Source organism: Diabrotica virgifera, chromosome 1 (genome assembly GCF_917563875.1).
Source record: "Diabrotica virgifera virgifera chromosome 1, PGI_DIABVI_V3a".
Lineage (NCBI taxonomy): Eukaryota > Metazoa > Arthropoda > Insecta > Coleoptera > Chrysomelidae > Diabrotica > Diabrotica virgifera.
In genome coordinates, this window is record NC_065443.1 from 256,208,257 (window position 1) to 256,233,442 (window position 25,186).

Here is a 25,186-nt window from a genome sequence, read left to right on the forward strand (position 1 = left end):
CTACCCACTTAAACTCACGTTTGAGTATTTAAAAAAAAATGTATATATTACCTTAAACCTTAATTCGCCTATGGGCGCTTTTCCGTATGGAATACATAAAAACGAATGAAACTTTTCTCCATTAAGATCTGTTTTAGTGCCTCCAGAAATTTTTCCCTCGACTAGTTGCACCACAGGAGCCATGTTTTAGATCTGCTTCAACGATGAATCTAGACAGAGCAATGTAACCTTGTGTAAGAGTCCAGTAAATGAAACAAATAGTTCAAATAATGATTTCTAATATTATGATAAAAACGTTAATCAATGTTACATTAAAGTTATAAGATATTATAGGACCGATTTACAGATTACGTACGTAGTAATAGATAAATAATAATTACATTGAAAAAAAGATTATGAGGATAATTATAAATGATCAAAGATTATTAAATTTATTTTTAAAATAAAAAATGTTCAGTGACGAGCAGATTTTACAAGGAATTTACAATTTAGGTCCTGGAACAAAAAAAATTAGATTAGTAATAGTACTTATATGAAGCATTATTTGAGAAAATATTATGTTTTACTTGATTTTGATGTTTCTAGTTGCCGGAGAATAGGTAAGCAAGTGAGGACAATAATTGTTTTTAATGTTTAACTCCAGTGGAGTGGACACAGTAGAACTCTACAGAACCGCTGCAGACAGAGTAAAATCGGCCATTATGATGGGCAATATCATTAAAACATGAGACGCACGAAGAAGAAGAAGGTGACATAGTTTTAAATTTTATTGTCTTCTTCTTTTTCTTCCTTCTCGTTTGCAGGCTTTAAAGCCTGTTTCTTCTTCAATATTAGCCTCCTAAATTGTTTAAGTTATCGCACCATCTTTTTCTTGGTCTGCCAATACTTCTTCGTCCATTTGGCGACTTATCTCGTGTTATTCGTGCTATCCTATCCTCTGCCAGTCTACTAATGTGTTCTTTCACTCCTGTTGCCGTTTTGTCACCCATCCATGTATGTTTTCTACATTGCATGACCTTCTTATATTTTCGCTTCTCTCCCTATCCAACAGACTTTTTGCTGATATTCGCCGTAGTATTTTCATCTCTGTTTTTTTTACTAGTCGTCTCGTTTTAGATGTGTCAGGTCTTGTCTCCGCCGTGTATGTCAATATAGGTCTAATTGCTGCTTTATAGATTCTTGCTTTTGTGTCTTGTGTTAGGTGTTTGTTCTTCCAGATTGTGTCATTAAGAGATCCCGCCGCTTTACTTGTTTTAAGCTTTGTTGTCTTCCTCTTCAACATCTCCGTAACTGGTTACTTCCAGATATCTAAACCTTGCTTCCTGCTTTGTTATTTTCCCATCAATTTCGATTTTACATCGTAGTGGATATTTAGATGTTGTCATGCATTTGGTTTTTTCTGCTGATATTATCATATTGTATTTCTTGTAGAGAGTAAGAAAACTGCAGCCCTAAAATGGCATTTAGGGGGTAGCTAAAATCTTGGTCCAATGTAATTTTTGTAAAGTTGTAAAGTTGTAAAGTTGTAAAGATTTTACATCGTAGTGGATATTTAGATGTTGTCATACATTTGGTTTTTTCTGCTAATATTATCATATTGTATTTCCTCGCTGTTGTATTGGGCATAGGTAAATTGAGTCCCGTATACCTGAATTAAGAAGTGTCAAAATATTTAGATGGTCGAATTGAGTCCCGGGCATCGTAATCCTTCTAATTACCTTTTAATAGCTTTTTAATTTTTAAGTATTTTGTTGGTTATGCATTTATGGTAATCAAATATAAAAAGTAATAGGTATGTACACTACAAAATATTTAGTAAAGAGTGCGATCTATCTGTATATGATACGGTGTTGAGTTGATTGCCAAAATTAGTTCTGTGAAAATTGTTCTTAGTGGAAAAGGAAAACAATTGATTGTGTTGAATGGCTTCAAATATCGTTTTCACAAATTTTTAAAACATGACTGCAAGCATTGGATTTGTTGCACGCAGACGGAAGAAAAATGTAAAGCATTTTTAAAAATCCAAGGGGACAACGTAGTGACGGAAATTATGGATGAGCACAATCATAGTGAATTAAACGAAGATGTACTCAATCGTCAAATGTTAAGTAAAAAAAATGTTATAACTCCTTGCAGCGAAAGACCGTAGAAGATATCAGTGAACGACCTATGAAAATGGGTGATATGAAAAATATTCATGAGGAATCACGAAATGGCGATATTAGTACCTTGACTGTGTCAGACCATGGAGTTTAGGGTGTCTACATTGTAAAAATTACGTGAACCTTATCCTCCATGCTATGGCATGCTGGACGAGCCATACAGTCTGTAGTCAACACCCCGAAGTATGAGCGGGAACACAAAGCGTACCAATACTCATACGCTTATGAAACGCACCTGGCGGATCATAAGGGCCTTCACATTTTACTCTTCTTCAACTTGTCTTGAGTGAAATGTCTTTAATCTTTTCTATCAGCCTCTCTTGGCTAACTCTTGTTTTTTTTCCGACCCCGAATGGCGATTAGGTTTCCGAAGGCAGACGGGTCACTATATTTCTTTCTACTACAGGTTCTTCCCATATACACCTTTTTCCCTCCCCATCTTACCCAACAAAATATGGAGAAAACCAGATGCAAAAAATCCGTAAGTTAAGGTGGAAGCTATCGTGCTAAAAACTGAATGGTCGCACGTCACGCGGCCGCTAACGATGCTCTTGGGACACCGGGCGAAATCCCATTGAAAATTAGCCTTGTTCCTGTACGCGGGGCTCTATAGGAATCGACAACGATCCCCAGCTACTCGTGGGAATAAATATGAATACTCACCAACATGCAAGGCAAGCACGGTGTTTAAATGCCACAAACCCGACCAGTGTAAACCAACCCTATTCAAAGTGCGTCAAAAATATAAACCTCAACATCGCCACATATAATGCTCGGTCGCTCTCTACCGAAGAAAGGTTCGAAGAAATGGAGGAAGAACTTTCAAAAGTGAATTGGGATATTGTGGGTATCAGCGAAGTTAGAAAAAAAGGAGAGAATCTTATCTCACTCCCATCAGGCCATCTGTGGTACTACAAAGGAGAAGAGGAATCGACAGTCGGAGGAGTCGGCTTCTTTGTTCACAAAAGAATTGCGAACAGAATTGTGTCAATAAACCAAATATCAACAAGGGTGGTCTACTTAAACATCAAAATGAGCACCAGATATATCCTACAGTTCATTCAAGTATACGCACCTACTACAGACCATTCAGATGAAGAAATCCAAATATTCTACGACCAAATATCCTGTGCAATCAAGGAAAATCCTGGTCACTTCTTAATAATAGGCGGTGATTTCAACGCCAAAATAGGTACGAAGGAAGACCCCTCTGAAATAATATTGGGAAATTTTGGAAGCGAAGGCAGAAATGATAGAGGCAAACAACTGTTAACTTTTCTTTTGGAAAACAATCTCTATCAAATGAACAGCTTCCTTAAAAAGAAAAAACACAGAAGATGGACCTGGGAAAGTCCAGATGGAAAAACAAGGAACGAAATCGACTATTTCTTAACAAATAAAAAAGAATTATTTAAAGACGTAAATGTGTTAAACCAGTTCAGCACAAGCAGTTATCACAGGTTAGTAAGAGCTAAAATAACGATATCGATCGAAAAGGAAAGACTCAAAATGATAAATAAGAAACACCCAAATAAATGGGTAAAACCAACTAATATTCAGGAGTTCGAAAAACATATTAATGATACATTGAAAGATACAACAACAACAGACATTAATATACTGAACAAGCAAATAATCACCACAATACAACAGGCTCAAACTAAATACTGTCCAACAAACCAAAAAGATGAAAAACTAAGTCAACCTACTAAAACCCTTATAGAACTAAGACGACAGATGAAAGGAGATACAAGTTCCAGCAAAGAAGCGCTAAATCAAATAAATAAGACTATCACAAAGTCAATAAGAAAAGACATAAGAAACTACAATGTAGAAAAAACAAAACAAGCAATAGAGCAAAATAAGAACATGAAAGTTTTGAAGAACGTAAGCGTACAAAAAGGAAAAATAGAAATCAACAAACTAAGAAACAGAACTGGAAAAGAAACTACAAACAGAGATGAAATATTAACAAAAGTCGAAGAGTTCTACACAGAGTTATACAAATCAAGAAAAAAAGATGACAATGCGCAACCTCCAATTACAGTAAAAACTGGGGTATTAAATCAAGGATCGGATTTAATGCCCGATATAACAAAATCAGAAATCAAAGAGGCTCTGAAGAAAATGAAAAATAATCGAACCCCAGGTGAAGGTGGAATAGTATCAGAAGCACTAAAAATTGGAGGAAATATACTACTTGAAAAAATTAAACAACTTTTCAATATCTACCTTCACAACGCCAATATTCCAAGAGACTGGAACAACGCTACTATGACTCTATTACAAAAAGCAGGAGACAAAGCCAATTTAGAGAATTACAGACCGATTAGCCTCCTCAGCCATTTATATAAGTTATTTACGCGAATAATAGTTAAGAGAATGGAAAGAAAGTTAGAGACTTATCAACCAAGAGAACAGGCAGGATTCCGAAAAAATTACGGAACAAATGACCATCTACAAAGTATAAAAACCCTGATAGAGAAAGTAGTGGAATACAATAAACCCCTAGTTCTAGTTTTTATCGATTTTCATAAAGCCTTTGACACAGTTGAACTTAGCAAAATATTACAGGCGCTTAAAGAATGCAGGCTAGATTATAGGTATACAAAATTATTATACAAAATATACTTACAGGCAACAACCACTGTCAAATTACATACTAACAGTAATCGCATAAAAATAGAACGGGGGGTTAGACAAGGAGAACCAATGTCACCTAAACTTTTTAATACGGTCTTAGAACATGCTTTCAAGAGTTTGGATTGGATGACAAAGGGAATAAAAATAGATGGAGAATACCTAAACAACTTACGTTTCGCCGATGATATAGTCATAGTAGCTGAGAATCTAGGTATGGCAAGAGAGATGGTACAAGAACTCGTTGTAGCTACAGAAAATGTAGGTTTAAATATAAACATCTCAAAAGCAAAAATAATGACAAATTTGGTACCCAACCAGAACATCAGTATTGGTGGGAAGGAAATAGAACTCGTAGATAGATATAAATACCTGGGACATGAAATTACGATTGGCAGGGATAACCAGACTCATGAACTGAAGAGAAGAATCGGTCTTGGGTGGGCAGCATTTGGAAAACTGAGAGAAACTTTTAAAAGTGAGTTACCCACATGTCTAAAGAGAAAGGTATTCGATCAGTGCGTCCTCCCAGTCTTGACGTACGGATCAGAAACACTTACCTTAACTAAAGCCTCGGCTACCAAACTAAGAGTCACGCAGAGAAGAATGGAGCGGTCAATGTTAGAAATAACTCTGCGAGACAAAATCAGAAACGAAGAAATCAGGAGAAGAACAAAGGTGACTGACGTCATCGAGAGGACAGCCAGGTTGAAGTGGAGATGGGCAGGACACGTAGCCAGAATGACAGATGGGCGATGGACGAAGAGGTTATTGGAATGGAGGCCAAGAGAAGACAAGAGAAGCGTCGGTCGACCGCCTACAAGATGGACTAACGACATAAGAAAGGTAAATAAAAACTGGATGAGGGCGGCGCAGGATAGATGGGGTTGGAAACGAGGGGAGGAGGCCTATGTTCAGCAGTGGACTTTTGAGGCTGGATGATGATGAGTACCTTGACAACCAAAGATGTGGAATTGGTCCGAAAAATATGTATAACGCCCGACGATCTTTTCTGCATAAATCGCCAAAAAGTATGGAAGAAGCTCATTAAGAACATCACAATATTTTAGTGAAAACCAACAAAAACGAGGATTTAGTAATGGTAAACGACATAGAATTTAAAATTATTATGTATTATGTTTTCCTGCAAAAGCAATTTACAATTTTTAGCAGGTTTGGACACCATTTGTACTTATAGATGGAACTTTTGAATGTTGCCCAAAGCTCTTTAAGCAAATGTTCTCCATCCATGGTCTAAAAGAAGATAATTATATACCTTTGGTTTTCTTCTCATTGCCAAATAGAGAAAAATATACATATATATATATATATATATATATATATATATATATATATATATATATATATATATATATATATATATATATATATATATATATATATTGTTATATTTCTATTTGATATGAAAATTAAAATTTGATAATTATAAACAGAATTCAATTTAATATAAAATATTTTCAATTTTCTCAACCACGGGCATATAAATTTAGAACAACCTGTATACAACAAATTGTTATATTTAATTTTAAGAAGTGATTAAATAAGACTCAAGTGAAATCGTTAATAGGTCATTATCGTTGTTCGCGGAAGGATTGATCATTAGCCGATGCTAAATAAGACTAAGTGGAAATAGAGAATAGGTCATTAAAATTTGTATATAGTAGAAAGTAATTTTAGAATGGGAATTAACTATTTTCTTTGAAATCCATTAAGCATATTTAGAAAGTTTAAAAATTGGTTTTTGAGGAATACTGCGAATGAGAGTTGGTGGTGGAAGTTTGATTTGTGAATCTGGAAGGGATATTTAGAAAGTAGGGGAATGAATGGGAAATAGAGATCAGAATGTTTTGAGCTGTCGAGAAGTGAAGTCGAGTAGTAGACGGTAGTGTACGGAGAGTGAGAAAGCCGGTGTAGTTCCGTGAGTGTGGAGTATATATCGTGGAACGAGAGGTAGGCCAGGTTGAGAGTAAAAGAACCTCCTTGAGCCAAGAGTTCCCGGTAGCTGATTGCAGTTTCAAAAAAGGTAGAACACAGCATCACGACAGAAGCAGGAAACGAGAGCTATACGAGCTAGTTTCAGAGGAGAACATTACTGGAAGCCAGGACGAGGTTTTGATTGCAGCCAAGGATAGCAGGAAACGGGTCTTGTGTGAAGACATTCTCAGTGCACCAGAAAAAGGTCAGTCTCATTTGTTTGGACATGAATGTATGGGTTTTTCGTAGTAAATACCACATTTAAAATTGAAGAAACATAATCAATAATATCAGAAAAGCTTCATCAAACTTAAATAGAATTATTGCTAATAAATCATAATAGTTAAATGTTAATAAAAACTTTCAATTGGAAATCAAAAGGAAATAAGATTCCCATGTGTAAATGTTATGTTTAAGAATAATAAGATATAGCAAATATTAAGCAGTGATTGCCATTTAAATAAAATAAACAATATTTTGATTACAATTGTAACCCATATGTGTTATTATTTTACTCTTTTCTTTCCTATCCCGATTAGGAACCATTAAGAAATACTTAGAAGCCACGTATGTAAGTAATTAATTTTATAAAAAGCCCTGAGATTGAAAACATATTGATGTGTGATTTGGTAAATTAATTAGATTATTATTAATGCATTGATTAAATTAAATGACATAAAAATATTATCTCATATCAATAATCAAGATCACAACAATATATATATATATATATATATATATATATATATATATATATATATATATATATATACAGGGTGGTTCATCTTATTCGCCTCGGTCTCTGTACGGAAAACCACTTGATATTTTAAAAAAATTTCTTCACAGAAATATACACCTCCTTTAATACTACAATCTAAAAATTATGTGAATTATACAGGGTGCTCCAAGAAAGAGTGGTATATCAAAGTTATATTTTTTCTTATGGAATGCCCTATATCTGATGACATTATTGAATTAACCTTAAAAAATAAGCTATACTTTCATAAGGGTTCCCTATACCTAAATACAGGGTGTTTTGATTTATTTAGATTTTTATAAAAATGTAAGGTTTTAGAAAAACTAAATATTTACGAACCTAAGAAGCAGTAACAAATTATTTCTTGGATCTTAATAACAGACTATTTAGCATACTTAAACAGATGATTATTGCAACAAAATTTCTTACAGGGTGGTCAAAATATGAGATTGTTCTATTAACAAATTCAAGCTGTAATAACTTACTTATTTTAAATGGAACACCCTGTATCTTACTAGTCTATCGCGTAGAAAATTTACTTAGCTTTCAATTTGTATTAGGGTTCCTATACGTATTTTTTACAGGGTGGTCAAAATATTAGATTGTTCTATTAACAAATTCAAGCCGTAATAACTTACTTATTTTAAATGGAACACCCTGTATCTTACTAGTCGGTTGCGTATAAAATTTACTTAGCTTTCAATTCTTATTAGGGTTTCCTATACCTATCTCCCTTCATTTTTTAAATATTTAAAGATTTCCTAATTTGTAAGCTTTAAAAATCAGAATTAAATACCTATGTCGTGGTTATGTACAACACATCATCAACACCGCCAATATACTTAAATATCTTAGTCAAGATAGTTTCATTAATAAAATTCACATTATTATCATTTGATCACACAGAGTGTTCTGATTTTAAATGACATACTCGATATTCTATTCTTTATAATGGAAGATATTTAAAATCTCTACAATTACATGTAAATATTCTCAATACACATGTTATTCTGTAAATATAAATTCCATGTTATTCTGTAAATACTCATTTTTACATATTTTTGTACAATAGGCTCGTTTTCGTCAAAGTAGCCATTGCATTTAATTGTTTGTAATTGCGATTCAAAGATTCAAACAAAAAGTGGTGTTCTTAAATTTACTTAATAACCGTTGGGTTAAGATATGGAAAATATCTATACGGAATGAAATATAATTTAAATATCTTCCAGAATACGGCATCCAATATAGGGTATGCAGTTTAATATAAACATATTATTCAATGGCACATGTAGGCCAAAATCAACTAAAATAATACAACACTCTGTGTGATTACATGAAAACAATAAAAATTTTATTAACGACAGTATCTTGTCTAAGTATATTGCCGGTGTTGGTGATGTGTTGTACATAAACACGGCATAGGTACTTAATTCAAATTTTTAAAGCTTACAAGTTAGGAAATCTTTAAATATTTAAAAAATGAAGGGAGATAGGTATAGTAAACCCTAATAAGAATTGAAAGCTAAGTAAATTTTCTACGCGATAGACTAGTAAGATACAGTGTGTTACATTTAAAATAAGTAAGTTATTACAGCTTGAATTTGTTAATAGAACAATCTAATATTTTGACCACCCTGTAAAAAGATAGGTATAGGAAACCCTAATAAGAATTGAAAGCTAAGTATATTTTCTGCGCGATAGACTAGTAAGATATAGGGTGTTCTATTTAAAATAAGTGAGTTATTACAGCTTGAATTTGTTAATAGAACAATCTAATATTTTGACCACCCTGTAAAAAGATAGGTATAGGAAACCCTAATAAGAATTGAAAGCTAAGTAAATTTTCTACGCGATAGACTGGTATGATACAGGGTGTTCCATTTAAAATAATAAGTTATTACAGCTTGAATTTTTTAATAGAACAATCTAATATTTTGACCACCCTGTAAAAAGATAGGTATAGGAAACCCTAATACAAATTGAAAGCTAATTAAATTTTCTACGCGATAGACTAGTAAGATACAGGGTGTTCCATTTAAAATAAGTAAGTTATTACAGCTTGAATTTGTTAATAGAACAATCTCATATTTTGACCACCCTGTAAGAAATTTTGTTGCAATAATCATCTTTTTAAGTATGCTAAATAGTCTGTTATTAAGATCCAAGAAATAATTTGTTACTTCTTCTTAGATTTGTAGATATTTATTTTTTTCTAAAACCTTACATTTTTATAAAAATCGAAATAAATGAAAACACCCTGTATTTAGGTATAGGGAACCCTTATGAAAGTATAGCTTATTTTTTAAGGTCAATTTAATAATGTCATCGGATATAGGGCATTCCATAAGAAAGAATATAACTTTGATATACCACTCTTTTTTGGAACACCCTGTATAAATCACATTATTTTTAGGTTGTAGTATTAAAGGCCCTGTATATTTCTGTGAAGAAATTTTTTTAAAATATCAAGTGGTTTTCCGTACAGAGACCGAGGCGAATAAGATGAAGCACCCTATATATATATATATATATATATATATATATATATATATATATATATATATATATATATATATATATATATATTTATTTTTAGCATCTCATGACGTCCCCCCATGTTAAACTGTAGTCTCTCGTGGCGTCCAGGTCTTCGTGGACTCCGATATACGGTTGCCACGAGGATTTTCTCTAAAATTTATCGCAGGTGAAAGGTACCACTTCCTACACTGCCTGAACAAAATATTGGCCGGATGTCCTCAGACACGTTATCTGTATAATAATATACACATTACTTGGGGCAGTTGCCGTCAGGCGCGCCACGTTCGCTTGCTGTATATATAAAATCACTTTAACGGTTTTGATGACGTCCAAATATATATTTATTCATTTTAAGGTTGTCGCGGAATCCGTATATTTCAGTTTATTTCCTCATGGCTTCTACTACGCTGTTGCCACCTCAAATGTTGGTATTTAGACTTCGGATATTTTTATAAATGATTATTGTAGTATTTTAAAACATATATTGTGACAGATTAATGATATTCTCTTTGTATAATTAACAGTGTATTTCTTACTGCAAAAATAAAAACAAATGAAAAGTATGTTCATTAAAATTGATGAATTTATCATAACCAGTTGCCGAAACTGGTGGTCTAATTGCTCAATTGTAACATATTATAGAAGTGTTAGAATTTAATTCTTAATTCTTTATTAGAAGATCCAGATTTAGAAATTAGAACCACAAATACATTTAAAGAATATAAATAATTTGAATCTATATTATCTAAAGAAGGCAAAAGAGACATCGAAAACAGAACACAGCAGGGCAAAATAGCGGTAAACATTCTAAGCTCTCTACTATGGTCTAAAGAGATAAGACAAAAAACAACAATCTATCGTACCTTGGTAGAGCCTATTTTGACTTATGGAGCAGAAGTTTGACAGATCGCAAAAAAAGATAAAAAGAGAATAGAAGTAGGTAGTAGAAATATATTATCTAAGGAGAGCGTGTGGTATATAAAAGATCGCATCAGGAAGGAGGACAAAAACTGTAGATTTCAGTGTAGATAGAATTAAAACGAGACAACTAGTGTGGTATGGTCACGTCAAACGAATGAATGAAGATAAATGGCCAAAGAAAGCTTTAAATTGCATACCACAACAAAGAAGAAGAAGGGAAAGGCCTTTAGTTACCTGGGAAGAACATGTAGAATACATCATGAGAGATAAAGCCATCAAAGAAGACGAATGGATGGACAGAAAAAGATAGCGGTCGAAATGCGAAAAGTAGCAGAGGTTGTAGGACCTCGCTTATAGATATATAGATAGAATTTTTTATTACAATATTTTTAATAATATAATTTTTCTATTCTCATACTATAATATATCAATTATAATGTCACCACCTGTATCATAGATAGAATCAGATAGATCATTAGGTAGAACTAAAAAAAGCAGGACGAACTTCTCCAGGAAGTACATAAAATAATGCCCTCTATTCGTAACGGAACATCACAAGAAATATGGGAGACTTTTAAACATTGTGTAACAACACCAACTGATCATCCAAAGATAAATACTCCTGTGAAACGGAAACACTGGATAACAGATGAAACCTTTCAGATCATTGAGAATAGAAGAAATCTTTGTCAAAGTGGTATGCATAGTGAAAGGGAAAACCCTAGTTTAAGAAACCTCAATTAAAAAGTAAAGCGAAGATGCAAGGCAGAAAAAAACTGTACTATCAAAGTATATGCAAAGAAATTGAGAGACATGATCAGAATAATCAGCCGAGAGATCTATTTAGAAAAATACGCTACTTAACAAAATAAGTCAAAGCCAGAACTTGGGCCATAGAAGACAACACTCGAACACTGAGAACAATCAGAGAAAATATAGCAGAGACATGGAGATCGAATTGCAGGGACCTATATAAACATGATTAACCCCAAGAACCTATTAACCAAATCTTTGATGAGGTAGAAGAAGAACCTGATATACTTGAAAATAAAGTAAGACTAGCGATCATTAAGCTCAAATATAATAAAGCACCAGGTCCAGATATGATAACAGCAGAAATACTCAAAGCCACAGAAGAAACTGGCGTAAAATTACTTCATCTACTCTGTAACCAAATATGGCAATTATGGCATTCTAAACAATGGCCTGAAGACTGGACAAAATCTACAATAACAACAATTCATAAAAAAGGCAGCTTCCATAAATGCGACAATTATAGAACTATTTTTCTTATATCACATGCCAGTAAAATAATACTACATATAATCAATGAGAGACTAAAAACATTCCTTCAAAGAGAAATTCCACAAGAACAAACTGGATTTACCAAAGGTAGAGGTACTCGAGAACACCTGTTGAATATAAGACAGATAATCGAAAAATCTAGGGAATTCAATATTCCACTGTACATATGCTTTATAGACTATCGTTAGGCGTTCTACAGGGTCAAGTGGAGACACTTATTATACTAAAAGAAGTAGGCGTACCCCAACACCTTATTTCGCTTATAACTGAACTATTCGAACACACTATTGGATCAGTTAAAGTGCTTGACACACTTTCAAACGAATTTCATCCAGAACAGGGTATCAGACAGGGATGTATACTATCTCCACGATTATATATGAAGAGCATATTATGAGAGGAGCACTTGAAGGATGGGAAAAAAGCATCTCAATAAATAATCATAAAATAGACAACCTACGTTTCGCAGATGACACATCCCTTCTTGCAAATATTCAATCAGAGCTGATTGATCTTATACGACTGGTTGAAAACAAAAGTCAAATATTTGGTCTGCAATTAAACATATCAAAGACATGCGAGTAAGGGCCAAAATAAAGATGAAATTAGCCAAAGACAAAAACCGAAAAGTAAACACAAGAAGAAGATACAATGTGGAAGCTCTTAAACAAAAAAACACAAGAATCGAATTCACAAAAAGACTGAAATTAAACCGAACAGCAGTTTCCCAACATAAGGAAACAGTGGAAAAAATATGGAAGAACTTCAAGGACATTATGCAAAAACTGCAAACGAAATTATAGGGATGAAAAAAAAAAGTGAATAAAAATGGATAACCGGAGACACATTGTTCTCCAGGGAAATAAGGCAAAAATATACGTTCGGAACACTTGACCGGCCAGGTTGCAAATGGATTTTTTGGATAGGTACTATAGACCTATTACATTATAAATACAAAAATGTCCGTTACAGTTCGGACGATAATTTTAGTTATTAACAAATAAGGGTCAAAAATGTCAGTTTTTGAATTTTGGTACGATTATTTGTTGCTTCGGAAGTTGCAAAATAAAACTTAAATTTCGAAAATAAAAAATTTGCTATAACTTTTGCAAAAATAAACTTAAGACTGATACTACATGAAATATTGGGTCAAATAGTCTATGTCCAGTCCAGATAATACACAAAAAAATTCAAGTCGATTCGTCAATTAGTTTACGTTTTATTCAATTTGTTTATAAAAAAAAGCTTTTCTTTACAATGATGAAGCATGCTTTCTTCATCAAATAATAATGATATAGCCATTTTGTGGAAACAGCATGAAAAAAGAATACTTATGTTTTCAAAGTTTTTAAAAAAATAATATAAAGTCATTTTTATCATTCCGAAAATATTTTAGTAGAGTCATTTTTGGCTTATAAACAATTTGAATAACTTTGTTAGTATTGGCTGCAAACTAAATTAATCGACTTAGGGATGGGAAAAACCTACCGATTATAACCTAAAACCGGTTTTTTTAATTCGAAACAATCGGTTTTACCGGTTTTTTTCCCGGTTATAACCGGTTTTTTCTTTTTAAAGTAATAACCGGCGAAAAACCGAATAAGTTACCTGTGGAAAAAAAATTTATTTAGAGAAAAATTAAGAAATTTCTATCTATCTTCGATCTCAATCATGTGTATTATAAATAATATGCGAAGTAATAAGTAATTAACCCAAACAACCGTAATTCAACTTTTATTTACTAATAGAGAACTGGACGAAATTGTCACATCAGCTTTTATGAAACAATTTTGGGAATAGGTATATAGTTTCAGATGTTAATATATTTACATAAAAAAGTAAGTGATCTGCTTGAAATCGATATTCCAACCATCATCTAAAAAATTGTTTATATTTGAGTACTTGAGACTTGAGACTCTTGTATGAAAAGTGAATATGTACCGAAATACGATTAGGAATCTCCAATATGTAATTTTTAAATATTAGGAAATAAAAGGTAGGTATTATACAAACGTATTAAAAAATATTACCTACTGAAATTTTTTGATGGCAATAGAGAAGTAAATAATGAATTGGTTTATCGAATTAATTTTTAAGTAAAATATAAGTCATTTGAATATTTTTCTAAACTTGATAGTTGATAGATCCAAGGGACATTCCGGTAGATCGGTAGGATCATCATTTTTGAGAATATCCCAATTATTCACAACGCAATATACGCCGAAGCCGTCTACAACGAGCGACGAATCAGAGATTGGGGTACTTTGGCCCATTTTTAGGGTAATTTGAAAGCGCCTGGGAAAATTTTTATAGGTTGAATTGGTTGGGGAATTTTTCTGGAGGAAAATTGAGCAAACTAAAGTGCAATATAAATGTAACATTATAACCTATTGAGTATTTGCTTTTGATTAAAAAAACGAAAACCGGTTTTTGGAACAACCGGTTATTTGACCGATTATAACCGCCAGGTTAAACCGTAAGTAAAAAAAACGGTATAACCGAAACCCGGTTTTTTGTTCAACAACCGCCATGCACCATCCCTAGACTTTAAGATTTAAAAACCTGGTACTTTTACATTATTATTGTATTATCGGTTAATAACCTTCTCCGTCTTCCGATACCCGTTCTCCATTCCTCTCTGTCCGCACATTGATCTACTTGCAGACCTCTTTCATCCATGGCTTTGTTTATTCCTGCCTGCCAAATTTTTCGCGGTCTACCTCTTCTTCTTCTACCTTGCGGTTTCTAGTTTTGCACTTGTTTTGTGATTCTGTCTTCATGCATTCTTTGTACGTGACCAAACCATCGTAGTTGTATTTCGTTGATTTCGTCATTTATTGTATGTGTATCTGTGACCTTCATTATTTCTCGTATCCGTTCATTGGTGACATGTTCTCTTCTTGATATTCCTGCAGCTCTGCTCCAGAAATCCATTTCAGTGACATCTAACATTTGTTTTGATTTTTCCTTCATATGCCATACTTCGCAGCTGTATGTTATAATGCTTTTCACGACGGCGTTATAGATTTTTTTCTTGTTTTGGTTGTTTATCTGCTTGTCCCAGATTACTGAGTTTAGGAGCCTAATTTCTTTCCTGCCCTGAGTATTTCGTTCTTTAATGGCTCCGTCCAGTGTTCCATCATTCGTGATTTTCATACCCAGGTATTTATATTCGTTACATTTACTGATTGTTTCTCCTCCTTCGATAGTCGAGAAAATGCAGGGATTTAGTGGAAATTTTCACAGAAGGTAGGGAATAGTCCAAGGATCATTTTGTATATCATGCGGCTGTACGCTAAAAGCTTGGGGTGGTTGCCACCCCATCTCGGGGACGGGAATGTTTTATTATATTTTAACCATGTAAATCGATGTAAATATGAATTCTAAAAAAAATGTTTTTTACATTTTCTTCGTAAAACTAGTATTTTTCGAGTTAATCGCGCTTGAAAGTAACAGTCTTTCGACGAAAAAATCGACTTTTTTAGATGGTTTTTTGAGAATACCTCGAAAAATATGCATTTAATCAAAAAAACTGTAGATATCAAAAATGCATCTTTTAGTAACACAAATTAAATTAAACTTAAATAATATTTTTAAGTAGGTATTCTGTTAGACCTATCAAAAAATAGTAATATGAACCTCCTAGAATGACAATTAAGCGACTTGTGATCAAAAAAAAGGTTTGTACCTGCTATTCTCTATGAAAAAATCATCAGTGAAAACAACCCCCTAACTACCCTACTGATTAAAAATTGGTCTTCACCTTTCTGTAATTCCCTTTATATTCGTATTATCAATACACCCAAGAAGTTTGACCTATTTAAAAGGCCTAATTTTAGAAAAATTTGACTTGAAGAAAAATTGATTTTTTGCAATTTCCTATTTGTCACCTTTTATTTCAAAATATCTCCGAAAATACTGGAGATACGAAAAAAATTTTGGACTACTAAATTTTCGCTTATTATTTAATAAGTAAAATTCTCTTGTGCATAGATTTTCATTGCAGTGAACAGTTAGCGAGATACTATAGCTATTTAAAGCCTCTATTTACGAGCAAACACCCCCTTATTCGAGTCTTTTAAACTCACCCCAATTAAAACTAAGGGATCTTACAGAATTTAGTTTTCACGGTCTTAGAACTCGTCAAAAATCCTACAGAATTATTATTGAAAAAACTTTTTATCGTCAAAAATGAAGGAGCCATGTTCAAAAAACGATTTTTTTTTGAAATATCGAATAGTCCGCTCATGGATAATTTTCAATGTATGTATAATACCACAGAATCGGTTGATATACTGGAAGATGACTAAAAAATTATTTGTATTTGTACATACTTGTAAATTCGTATTTTTGTGTAAATAAATGTTTTTGTAATTCTTTAATTCTACTTTTTTTCTGTATAGATCTATTAAATTATCTACTTATAAAAATTGTGATGTTATTAAGGGTGGTTTTTAAGGGTTGAAATATGATATTTTATCCTAAAGTATAAAACAATCATTATTTAACCCATCAAAACCAAAGTTTACCCATATTAAAATTTACAATGTTTTTATAAAATTTTTGTCAATAAGAGGTAGGTTACACCCCTAAAATAATCAACGCCCTTAAGCATGATATAGAATATGAAGTACAGGGTGATATGATCCTAATCCCAAATTTTTATGTAAATCGATGCAAGCTGAAATGATTCTTTTAGGATAAATAAATTTTTTATATATAGCTCTAACAAGGGTGGTTTTAAGTATATCTTAAAGCATAAAAACCAAATGTAGACATTATTAAAGTTAGAAATGTTGTTTTATAATTTTTTACAGTTAGGGGTAGTTTTCACTTTTCACATTTCGTTTTCACATGTTTATATTTGTATCCTCCATTACCTCCCATAACTTTACCGAAGGTAAACTGTCGTATGCCTTCTTCAGATCAATATAATATACGAAATGAATCTCTTGGTTAATCGCTGTTGTCTTTTCCATGACTTGTGCGATTGCAAAAAGGTGATCAAGTGAGATCTTCCAGATCTAAATCCTGCTTGTTCTTCTGCTTCCATTTTCTTGTATTCGTCTTCTATTCGGTTTTTTAAGGTTCTTCCGTATATTTTGCTGATTGTTGGTGTACAGGAAATACCCCTGTAGTAAATACAGTGTAGTTATCACATTGTTCTCGATGTGTACTTTTACATAAATGTAAAAAAAACTTTCACCTTGGTTAATTACGGTCAAAGTTAGCTACTTTTTTTATTTAATTCACAGCTAGTTTGTTCCTAACAATTAAGAAAGCTAACTAGCACTATTTTGAAGTTCAAGGCATGTATACAGTTTATATCTAAAAGATTGAGTAAACTTGAACAGAGTGGTTAATATATCTTTAAAAATAACTCCACAGAATTCGACTCATGGTCGGTGGAGGGGAATTATTTAAATCCGTGCACTCAAAAAATGAAATTTATTTTTCAAAGATATGTTGCGCTTAATACAAAACGTTATGGGGCCGATAATTAGGATTCTAAGACCTTCGAGTATACCTATATAATTTCATAAAAATCGTTCAAGCGGTATCGGAGGATTATGGTAACTAACACTACGACAGGAAAATTTTATAGATGTAAATAAATAGGGTATTAAAAAATAGGGTCTTGGTGATAGAAGGGTGAAAATTAAGGGCTGTATATATAGTTTTAATGGTACACACTATAAAATTAAGGTAGACAATGTTTTCTAAAACAATAAAAAAGTGGCAGAGGGTAACCCCCTTATGGGTATAAATAATAGATTTTAATCTATTTTCAGTCCTACATAATATATGTGTAAAATTTCATAAAGATCGGTCAAGCCGTTTCGGAGGAATATGATAACTAACACTGTTACAGGAGAATTTTATGTATATAGAAGTAACTGTAAATTAAATAAGTAATAAAAGTGGCTAAATTTCCTCGTAATTAACCTAGGCGAAAAGTTTTTTTTTGAAAATTCGTGTAAAAATATCAGCTTTTCAAATCCCAACGCAGATTTAGTCAATAAGTTAATATGGTTATTCAAATTCTTTATAAGCCAAAAATGATTCTACTTTCGTAAAATGTTTTCAGAATGGTAAATATGACTTTTTATTGATTTTTTAAGTAAGTTGAAAATGTAAGTATTCTTCTTTCCTGTGGTTTCCACAGAATTACTGTATCATTATTATTTTCTGAACAACATTGCAAAAAAAGCTCGTTGTGATAAACAAATCGAATGCAATTTAAACTAATTGACAAATCGTCTTGCAATTTTTTGTGCATTATGTGGACTGTTTGACTCAACATTTCGTGCAATATCAAAGTCTTAAGTTCATTTTTGCAAAAGTTATAGCAATTTCTTTATTTTCGAAATTTAGTTTTATTTTGCAATTTCTGAAATCACAAATAATCAGAACAAAACTCAAAAACTTCCATTTTAAACCTTTGCTTATCTACTAAAAGATGAATAATCTAAGTAAGATATTTAATTACGTTATCTTTACCTGTAGCCATTTAAACGAAAAAACTGTCATGTTTGACACTTATTTGTTAATAACTAAAATTCTCGTCCGAATTGTGACGGGCATTGTTGTATTTATAATGTAATAGGTATATCTCCAAAAAAACCATTTGCAACCTGGCTGGCAAGTGTCCTGACAAAAACCTTATTTTTCTGGACTATTGCAACTAAGAGAAGAAAGAAAGAAACTTAAAGAAAAAATGTTACAAAAAGAAGCAACCGAAGAAGGAAAAGCAGTAGAAAGGAAATACAAAGAAAAATATAGCGGTTAAAAAGCAAGCCAGAAAAGACAAAAGATACTACGTAAATCATATGGTAAAAATGTCAGAAAAAGTTGCGCAAGAAAACGACCTGAAAATACAGTACAATATCATCCGAAATTTGACAGGGAAAACACTAAACAGTAATAAACAAATCAAAGATAAACAAGGAAATAATATAATTAAATCAGAACATAAAATAATACAAAGATGAAAACAACACAGCGAGGAAATATACTCCAAACACCAGATATAGACGGAGATAATGTAATACAGGAAATAAACATTAGAACAGTTGAAATTACGAAAGAAGAAATACAAAACACACTAAATCAACTAAAAAAATGGCAAAGCCGCTGAAAGCGACAAACTACCGATAGATTTAATAAAGGCGGACGCAAACGAATCAGTAGAAATGTTACACAAACTCTTTAACAAGATATAGGCCGACCAGGAGCTCCCACAGAAATGGAACGTGGGTTTAACTATTAAGATACCAAAAAAGGGCGATTTCAATAAATGCGAGAATTGGCGAGCAATAACACCGACAATATTTATAATAATAACGGACTGGATCATGCAGAAAATAAGTGGTAATAAAACAGGTATTAGATAGAAATTGCATAACTAGTTGGACGATTTGTAGTTCGCAGATGACATTTGTCCCCTAACCGAACATAGTAGCCATAAGCAAAAGAAGATCGACAAGCTTGCAAAATACTCCAAGATAATGGGTCTGAAGATAAAGACAAAAAAACCAAACTTAAAAAAAAACAGCAACCAAGAAACTAAAATTAAAATACAAGGAAGACAAATACAGGAGATAGCTAACTTTACATATCTGGGATCGATTATGGAAAAAAAGGCGCTAGTAGAGCAGATGTAGAAAAAAAGATAGTAAAGGCACAATATGCACTCATTATATAATCATATAATGCATTAAGGTGATACAGTAGCGATCAACAGGTAGCCAAAACGCGTTCCAAGATTGCGGCTGTAATTTTGAATATTTTTTCGAGATATTTGGCACACGTATTCGTAATATAATAACGAATGGCGGTACAGAGCCCAATTTGAAAAATATATTAATATGTGGAAATTACTCTGTAATTAAATACAATATTAAAAAAACGAGCCTGTACCGCCATTAAGAAGAACAAAAAAATACACTTTCTTCAAATAAACTTTTTTATCCAATGCCTAGATTTTGTGTCATTTAGGAACTACTAATGAAATAAAAAATTTTAGTAGTTCCAAAATTACACAAAATCTAGGCATCGGATAAAAAAGTTTATTTGAAGAAAGTGTATTTTTTGTTCTTCTTAATGGCGGTACAGGCTCGTTTTTTTAATATTGTATTTAATAACCGAGTAATTTCCACATATTAATATATTTTTCAAATTGGCTCTGTACCGTCATTCTTTATTATATTACGAATACGTGTGCCAAATATTTCGAAAAAATATTCAAAATTACAGCCGCAATCTTGGAACGCGTTTTCGCTACCTGTTGATCGCTACTGTTTCCTCTTAAGGAAAATCTGGAACACACGCGATATATCAGAATTAGCCAAAATCAAAATATTAATAGCTGGAGAAGAACTGTAACAAGAGATCATGTAAGAATTGGCGTTGAGATGGAGAGAAGTCAAACAGAGAGCAATGGAAAATACTTGTATAGCAAATTTCGAAAGAATAAAACAGAAAAGGATGCGCTAATCCTGCGAATCAGCCATCTTTGATTTTTGGCTAAGAAACGCAAGAGCGCCCAATACTTCATAATAAGGGAAAGTATTACAGGGAGAGAAAGATAGGGAGAGAGAGAAAGAGAGAGAGAGAGAAAGAGAGAGAGAGAGAAACAACACCGATAATTTATCAAAATAAATTTAAGAATAAACCTAACCTATCGAAAGGCTCATCAAACAATTATTAACTCAAAAAAAAAACATTTGTCAAGGGTATATAGTGGTATTGTTAGGTATATTACATTATAACTTATTCCATCGAAATCTTCCGAAATCCATAATCTTCTTCCATCAAAATAAATAGAAAATTTTAAAGTCTAGAAAATACATTATTCATAACTACACCCAAGAAATAATAAGTTTTTCTAACCTGATTGAAGAGTATAAAAACGAAAACAAAGAATTTACAGCAAATCGTTATCGTATATCCGAGCAAACCACCTAGTTGGCAAAAGTTATAAATAGAATTTGTCTGGGTTCTTCAACTAAATTCTCACGTAAACACAACCAAGGTTAAATATTTTACTTGATACCATAAGTACATTGTTGCCAGTATAACGGATGCCAAAGCGAGCGCTAACTGTATGAAATTAATCTTGTTAATATACACGATGTATATTGATCGGAAGTCACGAAGAGTCAAAACTATACGGAAGCCACGAGGGACGCAAATGCAATATATATATATATATATATATATATATATATATATATATATATATATATATATATATATATATATATATATATATATATATATATATATATTTATATATATATATATATATATATATATATATATATATATATATATATATATATATATATATATATATATATATATATATAGACTGGTGTTTAAATACCTTACTTAGCATTGATTTAGCATGTAAATGTAGGTTATATTGTTTACTGTAAATATTTGAGGTATTTCTTTTTGGTAATAAAATTTTGTGCTATAAAATAAATTATTGGTTTCTCATTCCTAAAAACATTATGTACACCGACTAAGCCCCAGGTAGGCACGGGACTCATTTACCCATCTTCGGGACTCAACTCGGCTATTGGAAAGACGGATTATAAATTCTGGGACTCAACTAGGTTACTCCGGTTGTATTGAAGATGTGTGTTAATCTTTGGAGATCGTCTTCTGTCTCGGCGAATAATGCGGCGTCATCTGGATAACATAATATTTGGATTTCTTTGTTTCCCATTCTGTAACCATGACCCCTACGTACTGCTTCTATTATTTCGCTCATTATTATATTAAAGAGCAGTGGGCTTAACGAGTCACCTTGTCTGACTCCGCTTTGTACTGGTATAAACTGCGTTAGTTTTTCATTTATCTTTGCCTGTATTCGTCTATGAAAGTAGATGTTTTCAATGATTTGTATAATATTGATTGGTATGTTTCTTCTATACAGTAAAATGTAGGACCTCTTCGACTTGGATGCGATCGAAAGCCTTTGTCAGGTCTATAAAACATATTATATATTATGCTGGTTTATTGTACTAAATGGCCTTTTCTGTGATTTGTCTCAGTACAAATACGGCGTCTACGCAGGATCTTCCGGATCTGAATCCTTGTTGTTCATCTGATAAAGTTGTTAGTTTATTGATTTTGTTGATTAGGACTTTTGTGGTTAACTTAAGTGCGGTGTTTAGTAGATTTATACCTCTATAATTGTTGGGGTCTTCTTTGTCTCCTTTCTTGAACATTGGTATCATTATGCTGTTTCTCCATTCGTCTGGTATCTTGCAGTGCAATATTAGTTTTTGTATAAGTTTTGTCATCTCTAGTGCTATACTCCTTTCTCCTCCGTATTTTAGAAGTCCGTTGGTTATTTCATCTGGTCCTGGTGATTTTCTATTAAATTTTATTTTTTATAGCGAAATTGGGGTGCTACCAGAGTAGGCAGTCTTCCGTCGCGTTTCTATTATAGCCTGCGGTCTACCGAGGTATGCAGTGTATACGATGCATGTATTACAAAATATCTAGCAGGCAAAAAAAAATTTAAAGTGAATAAAAGTAAAACCTTAAATTTATTTCTCTTACTAAGTCATTTGCATTTGAGTGTTGTCGTTAAGTTTCAAGAGGTAAACATACTGAATAGCAGGTATAATAATTAAATGTACAATATATTAACATTTTAATACTTTCTACCTGTGTCGAAAACTTAACTACACTACTCAAATATAAATTACTTTGTAATAATCTTTAAATTAAGGTTTTCTGCAATAATTGGATGACACTGCAATAATTTGATGGCAACTGTACTAATAAACATTTTACTATTTTATTGTGGTAGGGGAGCAAAGTATGCTAAATGTGCAGTCAATCGAGCGCTGTGGGGACCTATTGGGTTGTGAAGAGTAGGTCCTAAAACCAAAAAAAGTTAAGTAAAGTTTTTCATTTTAGTGGGCGCTTGCCATTTTTTAATTTAATTTTCCATTTCCAACAATGGTTTTTTCCGATTATAACGCCATCTATCCATATTTCGAAAAAATGTTTCGAATAAAAGTCAATTATTTTTACGTAAGGAATCCAAATCTGCAATAAAAAATTAGGGCTCCTATTTAAGATTTTAAAGTAATCCCCTACCCCACATCCATGGGGGGTCGTGTTTGGTGCCATTCGATAGATTTTTCAAAAATATTGGATAAGTGTATTTTACAGTTTTTCGATCTGATGTTTGTTTCGCGGAATATCGCGGGATTCGTATTTAAAATATTAAATTTACCCCCACCCCTCTCCTTGGGAAGTCGTGTTTGGTATCATTCGATAGATTTTTAAAAAATATTGAGCACGTATTTTTTAGTTTTTCGATCTGTCATTCATTTCGCGAAATATTCGCTTTTTTCTTGTAAAAGTTTGGGACTTACCCATATCCTTACGCCCAGCTCAAATCGTCAGATTTTTAAAATATGCACTCTTTTGCATGTACTTAACTTACCTTATCTTAATCTGACAATTTCGAGTTTTTTTAAGCATAGATTTTTTTTTCGGGCCCCCCTTAACGAACTCCCCTGTGTTAAGAGCCAATATATGATGGAGGAACATCTGCAGGGTACCAGATTTCTACCCATATGATAATCTGACGCGCTCGAGTAACTGCAAAAATCCCCGCTTGGGCTCCACTACCATTGGGAATAAGTTACACACAATTTAAGTTAAAATTAGTTATTTCCGTTTAGACTTCCACTTAAGATAACACAAAGAAATAGCTTCAGAGCAATATTAATAAACATATATACTACTACTATTTAGGAATATACAGTAGGGATGGGAAAAACCTACCGGTTTAAACCTAAAACCGGTTTTTTTACTTCGCAATAACCGGTTTTACCGGTTGTTTTTTTATCCCGGTTATAACCGGTTTTTTCTTTTTAAAGTAAAAACTGGTTATTAGTTTTTCACGGTGATTAGGATTAGGTTAGGTATTATTTTGGATCCCAATCATAATTATTATTCTCAAGTAATTATTCCAAACAAAACCATAATTCAAATTTTATTTTATTTTATAAATACAGAAGCAAACTGAAAGTGCAATCTCACATCAGCCAGAAACAATTTATATGTTTTATTATAATATTTCCTTGAAAAGGCATTTGTAATCATAATATTTACATAAGAAGTGATCTGGTGGAAGACGCAAACATCATCTATTTTTCACACTTAACTCTTGACATTGAAAGTGGGTGAATTACTTTTTCTGATTACCGAAAATAATGCTCTGACTATAAATATCAAATTACTGATTACGAATACGAATCTCCAAGAATTTCCCTACGTTTTCAAAACGATACACCCATACAAGAAGTATTAAATGAGTTAAAATGTATCTATTCTACAAATATAGGTACAAACGTGTTAAAATTAATACATGATAAATTTTTTTTTGATAGTAGTAAAAATAAAAGATGAATTGCATTATTCAATTTATTTTTAAGTAAAATATTTATGTTGATATTATTTTTTTTAAATCCCATTTCAAAAAGTCTGGGAAATTTTTTATAAGTTGAAATGGTTGGGGATTTTTTTGGGTTTGGGAGGAGAGGAAAATTGGTGGGTATTTTAGAGGATTATATTTTTAAATGGTAAATTAAATTTGCATTATTAATTGAATACAATAACTGCATATTATATTCTACTCTCATAATATATTCAATGACGATAGAACCTGAATTATTTCAGCGCTCTCTGTTGAGCAGTAGTATAATAATAATTTTGGTATACTGTTCTCTACATCTGACTACTAAAATTCACAAATCTTGGGGATTTACACAAATCAAATTTTATTTCGATCCAATGTATATATTATATTTAATAATAATAAGAAAGTACT

General features: G+C 32.3%; 1 protein-coding gene across 1 annotated transcript in view; it reads right to left on the reverse strand.

Annotated features, from left to right (window-relative positions):
* Positions 1-25,186, reverse strand: part of LOC114330898 (uncharacterized) — a 180,851-nt gene that overhangs the window by 95,776 nt on the left and 59,889 nt on the right. The window contains exon 8 of the mRNA XM_050663392.1: positions 52-187. Within this exon, the coding sequence (XP_050519349.1) occupies positions 52-187 (136 nt within the window). The remainder of the gene's footprint in view (positions 1-51; positions 188-25,186) is intronic.